At 41.6% G+C, this 12,500-nt stretch overlaps 1 protein-coding gene across 2 annotated transcripts in view; it reads left to right on the top strand.

Moving 5' to 3' along the window:
* Nucleotides 1-12,500, top strand: part of LOC143298942 (uncharacterized) — an 85,880-nt gene that overhangs the window by 57,224 nt on the left and 16,156 nt on the right. For both annotated transcript variants that reach the window (XM_076611983.1, XM_076611984.1), the window contains exon 2: nucleotides 4,083-4,855. In XM_076611983.1, coding sequence (XP_076468098.1) covers nucleotides 4,083-4,855 — 773 coding nt within the window. The remainder of the gene's footprint in view (nucleotides 1-4,082; nucleotides 4,856-12,500) is intronic.

Below are 12,500 nucleotides of genomic sequence, written 5' to 3'. Positions count from 1 at the left end.
GTTGCTTATATCATTTGCTCCTTTTTATTTTGACGCGGAACTTATAATAATGACGGTGATTAAAATTAATCGGATATGGTTCTGATGCTTATGATTATCATCATCAATTATCATGTGTGTATGTGTGAAGCCTGTATATTTGCGCCCGCACCCTTCCCCCGTCTCTCTCCTTTCCCTGACACGTAAATCTTTCTCTTTGTTGTGCTTTCATCGTGTTAGGTGAACCGTTTTACAAGTGGAATGAACCATATACTTTTTTTTTTTTTTTTGATTGATGTGCATGGGGGAGTGATGGCCTAGAGGTAACGCGTCCGCCTAGGAAGCGAGAGAATCTGGTTCAAATCACGGCTCAGCCGCCGATATTCCTCCCCCCCCCCCCACCCTCTCCACTAGACCTTGAGTGGTGGTCTGGACGCTAGTCATTCGGATGAGACGATAAACCGAGGCCCTGTGTGCAGCATGCACTTAGCGCACGTAAAAGAACCCACGGCAACAAAAGGGTTATTCCTGGCAAAATTCTGTAGAAAAACCCACTTCGATAGGAAAAACAAATAAAACTGCACGCAGGAAAAAAAATACAAAAAAAAAAAGAAAGAAAAAAAAAAGGGTGGCGCTGTAGTGTAGCGACGCACTCTCCCTGGGGAGAGCAGCCCGAATTTCACACAGAGAAATCTGTTGTGATAAAAAGATATACAAATACAAAATAATTAGCGCCTATCCTCGGTAAGTGTGAACAAGCTTGAGTACGTCTTTTTCTTCGTTAGTGGGCTGCAACTCCCACGTTCATTCATATCTACACGGGTGGGCTTTAACGTGCATGACCGTTTTTTTTTTGTGTGTGTGTGTGTGTGTTTTTTTAATCCCCGCCATGTAAGCAACCAGAGTACTTCAAGTTCGAGTTATTTGCACAACTGGCTGTGTATACCTGGGTTGAGCCATCTTTTAGCGTTTTCGCAAAATCATTCTTTTATTTGTCATTCAGTCGGACTTCAGTCACACACACACACACACACACACACACACACACACACACACACACACACACACACACAAACACACACACACACACTCTCTCTCACACACACACACACCCACACACACACACACACACACACACACCACACCACACTTTCGCGTGCATGCGCGGGCACACACACACACACACACACACACACACACACACACACACACGCACGCACACACACACACACGTGCATAATTATCAGAGTTGAATTTACTACGAAATTATGTCAACAACAACTCTCTTGTTTTCGTGGGGATTTGTCATGTTCCACAAGATGCATGCTACACACATGGGGACCTCGGCTTATCGTCTCGCCCGAATTATCGACTTGCGTCTCCACCACCACTCACTCAAGGTCTCGTGGAAGGGGGTAGGGGTGGGGGTGGGGGTGGGGCTTTGGGGGGTTCTGGCAAGTGTGGCGAATATAAGTCCACCTGTAATTCCTTACGTGAGATAATGAAATACAACTGATGTGACTTTCACAGAGGACGCGACCAGCGAGGGCTTTAATAAAATTGATTACCTCACATGTAATTCCTTACGTGATGATAAAGTTAAGTACAACTAACTTGACTTTCACACAGAACAGAGTAAAAAAAAAAAAAAAAAAAAAAAAAAAGGGGGGGGCTTTACTACCTCACACTTGAGTCATTACGTGAGATGGTAAAGTTCAGCTGACTTGACTTTCACAGAGCCGACAAAAGCGGCGAATTTTGTGTGTGTGTGTGTGTGTGTGTGTGTGTGTGTGTGTGTGCGTGCGTGCGTGCGTGTGTGTGTGTGTGTGTGTGAGTGCTTGTGTGTGTGTGTGTGTGTGTGTGTGTGTGTGTCTTTGTGTGTGTGTGTGTGTGTGTGTGTGTGTGTGCTTGTGTGTGTGTGTATGTGTGTGTGTGTGTCTTTGTGTGTGTGTGTGTGTGTGTGTGTGTGTGTGTGTGTGTGTGATGTGTGCGTTGTATTTATGTAAGACATATTTATCGCCCAGGGGTGATTGACGATACAAAGTGCCCGAAACCCAAATAATAATAATACTGATAATAATAATGAATGATATATATTTTTTATTGATATAGTATACTATGATATTAATAATAATAATGATAGTAATAATAATAATGAATGAATGATATATATATATATCATTGATATAGTATACCATAGTAATAATAATAACAATGATAATAATAAGAAATGATCTATGTTATCCTCCTCCTCCTCATCATCATTATTACTATTGTTGTTATTATTATTATTAACATATGCAATTCGCAATTCGAAGGGGGAGAGGTGTGGCCCGTATGCTAATCATCGTTGAATAAAGACTCGCGCAGCATTGACTGTAGCTCCCTTGCTGATATGTTTTGTTGGGTCAGGTACTTGCTTGGATGGTGCTTGTTTGTAGGTTTGACAAGGACGCATTTATTTATTTATTTATTTATTTATTCTTACTTTTTAAAACTTGTCCGTTTATGTATTTATTTACTTATTTTTTCATCGTTTATTTATTCTGTTTTTATGTGTTGTGTATCTAATCATTTTTGTTCAGCTGATGTTTGGTAGACATGTTCAGCATGCTCTCTGTGTTTTCTTTCTTGCTTTTTCATTGTTTGTTTCATGTTTCCATGTTTATGTTGATAATAATGATGGTGATGATAACAACACCACCACCACCACCACCAATAATAATAATAACAATAACAATGCTAATAATAGTAATGATAATGATGATGGTGATGATGATGATGATGATGATTTTTTTTTTTAAAGATGATGATGATGATGATAACAGTAATAATAACAATGATGATAGTAAACAACCAACCCATATAGCGCCTTTCCATATTAAACATACTTATTAGCGCTGTACAGAGTAAAAACCCAACGAGTAAAGACGCACGCTTGAACATAAAATGGAAACAACAACAACAGCAACAAAAACAACAACAACAACAAAAAAACAACCAATCTAGCAGCCATAAACCTACACAGACATCCAGTCAAACATTAAAGTATATTCAGACACATAGCAATCTTCATATACAACACCACTCTCATCGTACACATCATACACCACAATAGTATAAACAATGCACATTTCATTTATCACAATGTATAATACCAATCGTGATACACAGTTCCTTAAACGATATCGCAAAACTTTAAAAACAATCCCGATACTTTAAAAACTGGTTGCACACATCACAGTGTCAAATAGATAGACACATGAAATCACAACGTTTAAATTTACATACACTTATTTTTGCCCTATCAAAAACAGGTGATCTTTTTTTTTTTTTGTTCCCACCCCTTCACATAGGGTTTTTAGAATAAATTTCATTCTTATTTCCATTTGTTTGTTTGTTTGTTTTTTCTTTTAGTTTAATTTAATTTTGTTTTATTCTATTTCATTGCATTTCTTTCATTTATTTATCTATCTGTGTCATTATTCTAAAATTCATTTTTATCTGATTGTGTTTCAATGTTTCACACAAACCTTGTGAGGTTCTCAAGGCCTGATAGCGCTCTAGGACTCGGCCGGGAAGAGCGGGCATCTGCATCTTTTTTTTTTTCTTTTTTTTTTACAGCATAAGTCGCGTAGCGAATGTTACGGATTAGTCTGCACGCTTTGATAGCTCTTTGAAACTGAAACTGATACTGTATTTTATTTCATTTCATTTTCTTCTCTTCGCTTTATCTAATCTTATTTTACTATACTTGATTTGATTTGGTTTGATTTGATTTTGTTTCACGTTCTTTTGTTTTTATTTCATTTAATTTACTCGTTTTGGTTTCTATTCATATTCATTTCACGGAGGCAAAATTGCACTGGCTCTAAGTGCTGCAGCCTTGGGGGCTAGATGGCCATTGGGAACCATCCCAACGCCGACTGTCCTTAAACCATCTTGGCCGAGAGAGTGGAGATGTAACTTGGGCAAGACACTCTCCACTATAATCAAACTCTAGCCCAGATAGTCGGGACAGCAGTTATTACCTCCTCTGCTGTTCTGATGGGTATAGTCTAACACGACTGACTATAATACATGTTCATTTCCACCCATTCCAGACACAACCATGAGGTGGCGGCTGTGCCGGATCTTCTACAGGGCCCGATCCCGCTACCAGCGCCGACGACTCCTGATGTGGACCGTGATGACGGGGCTTCTGGTCAGCGTCGTCTACTTCAACCAGCAGGGGCTCGACGTTCTTTCCAGCCTCTCCCAGGATTCCCTGGACCCCTTGGAGTTCCGGGCGGACACCATGGTCGGCCGTCAGCCCAGGGCCGTGGAGCCGGCAGATGCCCCTGCAGTCCTGGCTGGTCCGGTCGGAAATGGTAACCCCAATAGCAACAACAAAATTAATAATAACAAGAAAATGGTGCCGGACGAAGAAGACGATGACAAATCCGACTTGAGATCGGATCTAGCCCCGGCAATCTTGCACTTTCTCTGGTGCGGCAAGCGCCATTTCGAATTCCGCCATTACATGGCGATGAAGCGGGCCAACACGTTGATACGTCCAGACAAGGTGCTGTTTCACTACGAGGTCCTCCCTGTGATGGACAAGGAAGGCTACTACCTGTGGTTCAACAAGACTCTGGCCGACATCGACAACGTTCTCCCCAGGCCGGTGAACACTTCCTCTTACGGCTGTGCTCTGGAGGGCGCCGAGAGGTTCCTGCTGGTCATGGACATTCTGGAGCGTTTCGGAGGTATCTACGTTCCCGAGGATGCTCTCCTGGTGGATTTCCCCGTCCATCTCCGCAGCAGCCAGCTGGTGGCCGGAGTGAGGGCGGTAAGCCCTCAGGTGTTTCGGGACGGGCTGATTGCCGGCAAGAAGGTGAGAGAGCTGGGAAGCGAGGCGGTGTGTGTGTGTGTGTGTGTGTGTGTGTGTGTGTGTGTGTGTGTGTGTGTGTGTGTGTGACTCAGAATCAGAATCAGAACAAGATTTTAGTTGTTCTATGAATCTTCAAATCTTCAGGTTTGCAAGAAGAACGTCAGAGATTGGTGTGGGGTACGGGCAGAGGGGAGTGAAGTGTGAATCAGAATCAGAAGTTGTTCTATAAATCCCCAGCGGGTTTGCAAGGAAAAGGTCGGAGATTGGTGGGGCTACGAGCAGAGAGGGCAGTGGTGAGGTGTGAATCAGAATCAGAACCAGAACAAGATTCTATTTGTCTTCAAAACCCTTGGTGGATCAGATATGAGTGGTGGACACGGGAAGGGGTGTGTGTAGTAATCCAGATCGGAAACGCTCAGCAAGTTTCCAAGAAGAAGGTGAAAGCTGGATGGGTGGAGGGGGATGGTGGTGGTGTGTGAATCAGAATCAGATTGTATTTGTCCACAAAAACCCAAGCTAATATACCAGATAAGTGGAGTGATGGCCTAGAGGTAACGCGTCCGCCTAGGAAACGAGAGAATCTGAGCGCGCTGGTTCGAATCACGGCTCAGCCGCCGATATTTTCTCCCCCCCCACTAGACCTTGAGTGGTAGTCTGGACGCTAGTCATTCGGATGAGACGATAAACCGAGGCCCCGTGTGCAGCATGCACTTATCGCACGTAAAAGAACCCACGGCAACAAAAGGGTTGTTCCTGGCAAAATTCTGTAGAAAAATCCACTTCGATAGGAGAAACAAACAAAACTGCACGCAGGAAAAAATACCAAAAAAATGGGTGGCGCTGTAGTGTAGCGACGCGCTCTCCCTGGGGAGAGCAGCCCGAATTTCACACAGAGAAATCTGTTGTGATAAAAAGAAATACAAATACAAATACAGGGTGAAAAAAGAAGAAGAAAAAAAGAGAGAAGATGCAATGTATCTGAATCAGAATTCGATTGTCATCAAACCCCTCGCAGGTTTACACGACGCAGGCGCAAAGAGAATATTCAATGTCTCAGAATCAGAATCAGATTGTATTGTTGGTCCTCAAAATCCTAATTCGGGTTCACGAGACACAGACACAGACACAGAGATTATTCCATGTCGCGGAATCATGATATGGATTCTTTATATAGCGCTATATAGCGCTTATCCTCGGTCAGAGACCAAGCTCTAAGCGCATTGTAAACACGGACTCGTTTGCACAGCAGGCTACGTACCTAGGCAGAGCCGACTGACAGCTGCCGCTGGGCGCTCATCATTCGTTTCCTGTGTCATTCAGTCAGGTGTCAGTTACACACACACACACACACACACACAACACACACACACACTGACCTACACACGTAACATTTTACATGTGTGACCATTTCGTTTATTTACCCCTCCTTGTAGGCAGCCACACTCCGTTTTTGGGGACGTGCATGCTAGGTATGTCCTTGTATCCATAACCCAGCAAACGCTGACACATCTTTCACGTTCGCATTTGATCTTCTGCGTGCGTAGACACACACACGCAAATTGGGTTCAGGCACTTGCAGGTCTACACATGTGTTGAAGTGGGAGATCGGGGAAAAAAAAAAAAAAAAAAATCAGAATCAGAACTAGAATCATACTCAATATCGGACTGTATTTGTTCTCAAAAGCTCTAGCAGGCTAACAAAGACACAAGACACAAAGAGAACGATTTTTCTTTAAAAACAAACAAATAAACAAACGTTTCCAGGAGAAGTCCCACTGGGTGTATGCCTGTCGGGTGGGTGAAGGGTGTGCTGTTCCGGTTTACTTTGTGTGTGGGAGGGTGGGGTGTGGGGAGTGGTTTCTCTGTGTGTGTGTGTGTGTGTGTGTGTGTGTGTGTGTGCACGCGCGCGCGCGCGCGAGTGTGCATGCATTTATATGTGCACCCATGTTTGTATGGGTGTAATGTGCCGTGGTGTATGCATTTAAGCCACATCATTTTTTTTTTTTCGGTAATCTTTTGGCAATCGGATTAGAGATCATAGGGGAAACCCAAGACGCTTTTATTATTTTATTTTATTTTTTTTTATTTTTATTTTTTTTCCTACCGAGAGGAAAGTGAAAACTGTTTGGGGGTTGCTCCCTCGTTCTTCCTGTTTTGATCGCAGGTTTTCTAAAGAGACTTTTCTTTCTGCGCTTTCAAGCTTTTCTGATAGGAACAAACACTAAGCCGCTGTCTTTAAATCTCCATCTCTATTGCTCTCTTGCTCTCTCTCTCTCTCTGTCTCTCTCTCTCTCTATGTGTCTCTGTCTTTGTCTCTCCTCTCCCTCCCTGCCCCCCCTCTCTCTCTCTTTCTCTCTCTTTGTATGTTTCTCTGTCCGCCTGCCTGCCTGCCTGTCTGTCTGTCTGTCTGTCTGTCTCCCTGTATGTTTCTCTGCCTGCCTGCCTGCCTGTCTGTCTGTCCCATCTGTGTGTATTTTCTATCTATGTTTTTCTGTCTGTCTGTTTCTCTCTCTCTCTCTCTCTCTCTCTCTCTCTCTCTCTCTCTCTCTCCTCCCCCTCTCTCTCTGTGTCTGTGTGTCTGTCTATTCTCTCTCTGTGTCTCTCTATGTCTCTGTCTCTCTCTCTCCTTAAATAAAAAACAAAAAACAAAAACGGTTTTGCGTTCTGAGTTCTGAGTTCACTCTCTCTGTGTCTGTCTGTCTCTGTCTCTCTTTCTCTCTCTCCACCCTCTTTCTCTCAATCGTTTTACCTTTGTGTGTGTGTGTGTTTTTGGACAGGACGAAATACTCAGTGCACCCTTTTCCTATGTCTCAATAGTCTTTTGAGTTTCGCTGAACACTCTTTCTTTGTGTGGTGCTTAAAGCTTTTAAAAAAAAAATTATTCCTGTGCTTTAGGCTCATACAAGACAAGAGAAAAAAAACAAACACACACACTCCCCTTTCTCTCTCTCCCTCCCTACCGCTCCACCTCCTCCCTCATCCCTCTCTCTCTCTCTTCTCTCTCTCTCTCTCTCTCTTTCACAAGATTAAAAAACCCAACAAACCTGTACGGTGCGCCTTTTAACATGGTGACCTCCGTCGTCCTACAACTAGGCTGTCCCTTAATGTAAAGAAAATTATGGAAGTGGGCGAAGGAGCGAGAGAGAGAGGGAGAGAGAGACAGACAGACAGACAGACAGAGAGACAGACAGAGACAGAGAGACAGACAGACAGGGAGACAGAGAGACAGACAGAGAGACAGAGAGAGACAGAGACAGAGAGACAGAGATACAGAGACAGAGAGAGACAGTGAGACAGAGACAAGGAGTAAAGGAAAGCGATACGCCGAAGAGAAGTCAATGAAAGAAGACTACAAACGAACGAACAAACAAACAAAACAAAAAAAACAAAACAAAAACAAAACAAAACAAAAAACAAAACAAAAAAACCACCACAAAAAAACAACAACAAAAAACAAAGAAAAAACAAACAAACAAACTGACAAACGAAAAACAAAAAAGACAAGTGGGGAGCAGAGTGATACAGAGTTGTTAGAGAAAGAGAGAGAGAAGGAGGAGGAACAAAGAATAAGAACAAAACTTTAATCACCAGGCCTCCGGCCCTTAGAAAGAGGTCAAAAGTACACAATATGGTGATCACTCAGCCACAACAAAATGTAAAATACGTACTAAATTAAACCCGTAGAACAAAAGTGCTTCTTGTGCATAGTAAATTAATTCTAACTTTCATCATTGTTGTCACAGAATTCCTGTCGTATCTTCAGGGCATTAAGTATATAAATGCAGAGTTTACGAATACTGTAAACAGAACCATTCTTCAGCAAGTGAACATACGATTGACCTTCTGAGTTCATATGTTTTTGCCGCAGGTTATTGTAAAGGACACAATTGTTTATAAAATGGTTTTCATCTTCGATCACATTACAACATTTACATGCGTAATTTGAATTACATCTGAATGTTCTTCTAAAAAATGATCCATTTATTGGGAGCAAACTAAGCCGTAATTTTACCAAACAGTCCCAAAAACACTTTTTATCCACAAAGTCAAAATATTGCTCACACTGAAAACCAGTCTGTAGTTATGATATATATCTTTAGACATTACTGACTCGTCCCACTCCTGCATAAATATATCTTTTATTCTTTGCTTAAATAATGACAAAAATGTTTGCTCACAACCAACGCCTTGTTGCAACCAGACATATCCAAACCCAAGTCTAAATAAAGTAGTTTTTACTAAAGACACCCAGCATTTTTCCCCCTTTCGTCTAAGTTAAACAACATCAAATATGCCTGTCTGGGTAATCGGTGCACATTCATATTCAGTAACTTTAACCAGTATTTGATACACCTTGTTGCACTATTTATATACAGTGGATAACGTCCTAATTCGCCGTATGCAAACTTGTTTGGTACTCTAAGTGGTATGTTCAAAAAACGTTTACATGCAAAGGAATGAACCTTCTCAATATTATCAAGTCTGTTAAGACCCCACATCTCAGAAGCGTACAAAAGAATGGGTTGTACCTGAGCATCAAATATTTTGAAAAAAACATCCTTTGGAAATATCATTCAGCTTCGTTATATATTTTATACAGTCAATGCATGCATGTTTGCCTTTTGCTGCTAAAATCCCTACTCCTTTGTTTATACTCATTTTTGTCGTAAAAACAAACCCTAGATAATTATATTCATTCACTACTTCTAGAGCATTTCCATCGAGATTCCACTTTTCATATCTTCCCAAAAAGCCACCTTTTCAAAAAACCATCACTTTAGTCTTGTCAGTATTTACATTCAAGAAGAGTGTTTTACATGCATTATTCAGAATATTAATTTGATTTTGCAGACCAATCGCAGTGTTAGATAGCAGTACAATATCGTCCGCGAACAGAAGAATGAACAACTCTAATAAATCAGGCAAAAACTGAATTCTATGAATACCACTGATTTCAACTGCTGGTGCAATTTCGTTAATAAATAACGAAAACAATATAGGGCTTAACATACAACCTTGCCTTAAGCCGACGGGACAATAAAAAAACTCAGTTAAATTATCTTCAATACGTACGCAAGACGTAACAATGATAGCATTCATAAATTTCCCCTTTATACCTTTCTGAATCAAAATATCAAACAAAGTTTGACGTTGTACAGAGTCAAATGCTTTTCTCAGATCAACAAAACAGGCGTAAAGCTTACCTCCTTTCTTTGATAAAGATTTCTCAATAACCGCGTTCAGAGTAAAAATATGATCTGTTGTGACATAACCACGCCTGAATCCAGCCTGTGACTCTGTTAGCATATAATTTTCTTCAGCCCATTTGACAAGTCTTCCGTTTAGCACTGATGTATAACATTTGCTAATAAGACTGAGCAAAGACACGCCCCTATAGTTGTCTGTTGAACTACTATCTCCCTTTTTAAAAATTGGAACAAGAGAAGGAGGAGGGAAACCAGGAGAGAGAGAGAGAGACAGAGACAGAGACACAGAGAGAGGAGAGAGAGTGAAGAGAGAGAGATGGAGAAAGAGAGAGATAGACCGAGGGGGAGAGAGAGGAAGAGAGAGAGAGAGAGAGAGAGAGAGAGAGAGATACAGACAGACAGACAGACACAGACACACACACACACACACACACACACACACACACACAGAGGGAGACCGATATATATATATATATATATATATATATATATATATATATATATATATATGGAGAGAGAGAGAGAGAGAGAGAGAGAGAGAGAGAGAGAGAGAGAGAGAGAGAGAGAGAGAGCCGAACGAACGAACGAAAATGTTTTAATGAACTTTGGCCATGGACCACAATTCAAAACCAGGGGACTGGGAGTGGGCATGGGAAGGGGTATTATAACACTTGAATAGATGACACAGTATCATAATGTTCATGGACTTCAAATTATTCATGTGATAAGGACAATAGCAGTGACAATTGTGACAGTTTCCATGGATATGACTCGCAGTGTGGCACTGAGCTACATATGAGGCACTACTCGGTGAGTACCTGCATGGTATGCATACTCTGCAAGCAAAACACTGTCCTGCATGTAGTACGTACTTGTATGCATTGTGTTTGACTCCAAAGTCAGTTGTTTTACACCTGAGTGTCACCAGAGGTGTCACCCTATAGTGTCAACAGGGTCTCAGACAACTTTTCACATCAATTCTGTATACAACAGTATATGACAATCTTAGTGTACTGTAATGAGCCGCGTTGCCGTAAGTCTCCGAAATAAGTACCCTGCTTCTTTCTCGTCTCTAAATCCAGGAATGAAGGGAATATACGTATGGTAGGGATCTCGGAACAAGGGGAGTAATGGTTCATAGATAAACAGGAACGAAAGAGTTTAATCTAATCCAAGCAACATCTGATAAGCCATGGATGGCAGTCTATTTTTGTCCATCTGAAGTATTCTAAACCAGTACCTTATAACATTTAAGAACGAGTTTACAAATAACGGATATCTACCAAGATCACCATAAACCACTTTGTTTGGCGTTTTCACTGGCACTCCCAAGAATCGCTTACATGTTAATAAATGAATTTTTTCTACATTCTCTATTCGTACCCCACATTTCAGATGCATACAACAGAACAGGCTGTACCTTTACATCAAATATTTGGGGAAAAAAAAATACTGCATATGACATTTCTTTATACTTTTGAAAAGCCTTCACAAGGCTCATGGCTGCCCTTATGCCTTTCACAACAAGATGTTCGGTCCCCCTTTTGGGACTTATCTTTGATGTGAATGTATACCCTAAATAACAGTATTCACAGAGAGAGAGAGAGAGGGAGAGAGAGAGAGAGAGAGAGAGAGAGAGAGAGAGAGAGAGAGAGAGAGAGAGAGATGGGTGGGGAGGAGGGGGTTGAGAGAAAAATTGGAACACAAGGAGAGAGGGTAGACTGCCAGAAAGTAAAGTGCAACCCTTCACGCGAAAAGCATTACACACATAAAATTTTGTGCTATTGCTAACATATTCTTACGTATTTTTTTCCATTCTCAATGCACACACAGACCGACCATTATGAGTGGTTACCCAGTGGTTCAATGGTGTAAAGTGCAAATAAATATGATAAATAGCAGCGATTTGGACTGTAAAAATAGATATTGTTCAGCCTGCAGGATACATGGATACATACATACATACATACACACGCATGCAGTGTGTGTGTGTGTGTGTGTGTGTGTGTGTGTGTGTGTGTGTGTGAGACCATGTGTATGTGTCCATGTGTGTATGTTTGTCCATGCGTGTCCTATATGTGTATGTTCACGTGTGTATGTCTGGCCATGTGTGTGTGTGTGTGTGTGTGTGTGTGTGTGTGTGTGTGTGTGTGTGTGTGTGTCCATATGTGTATGTTCATGTGTGTATGTGTGTTCATGTGTGTGTGTCCATATGTATATGTTCATGTGTATATGTGTGGCCATATGTATGTTTGTGTCCATATGTGTCTGTTCATGTGTCCATGTGTCCATGTGTGTGTGTGTGTGTGTGTATGTGTCTTTGTGTGTGTGTGTGTGTGTGTGTGTGCGCGCGCGTGTGCGTGTACGTGTGCATGTCCGTGTGTGTGTGTGTCCATATGTGTATGTTCATGTGTGTGTGTGTGCATGTTCATTAATTTTTG

This window comes from Babylonia areolata, chromosome 24, assembly GCF_041734735.1.
Source record: "Babylonia areolata isolate BAREFJ2019XMU chromosome 24, ASM4173473v1, whole genome shotgun sequence".
Classification (NCBI taxonomy): domain Eukaryota; kingdom Metazoa; phylum Mollusca; class Gastropoda; order Neogastropoda; family Buccinidae; genus Babylonia; species Babylonia areolata.
The sequence above is the reverse complement of the archived record's forward strand: the minus strand, read 5'-3'. Positions and strand labels throughout refer to the sequence as shown.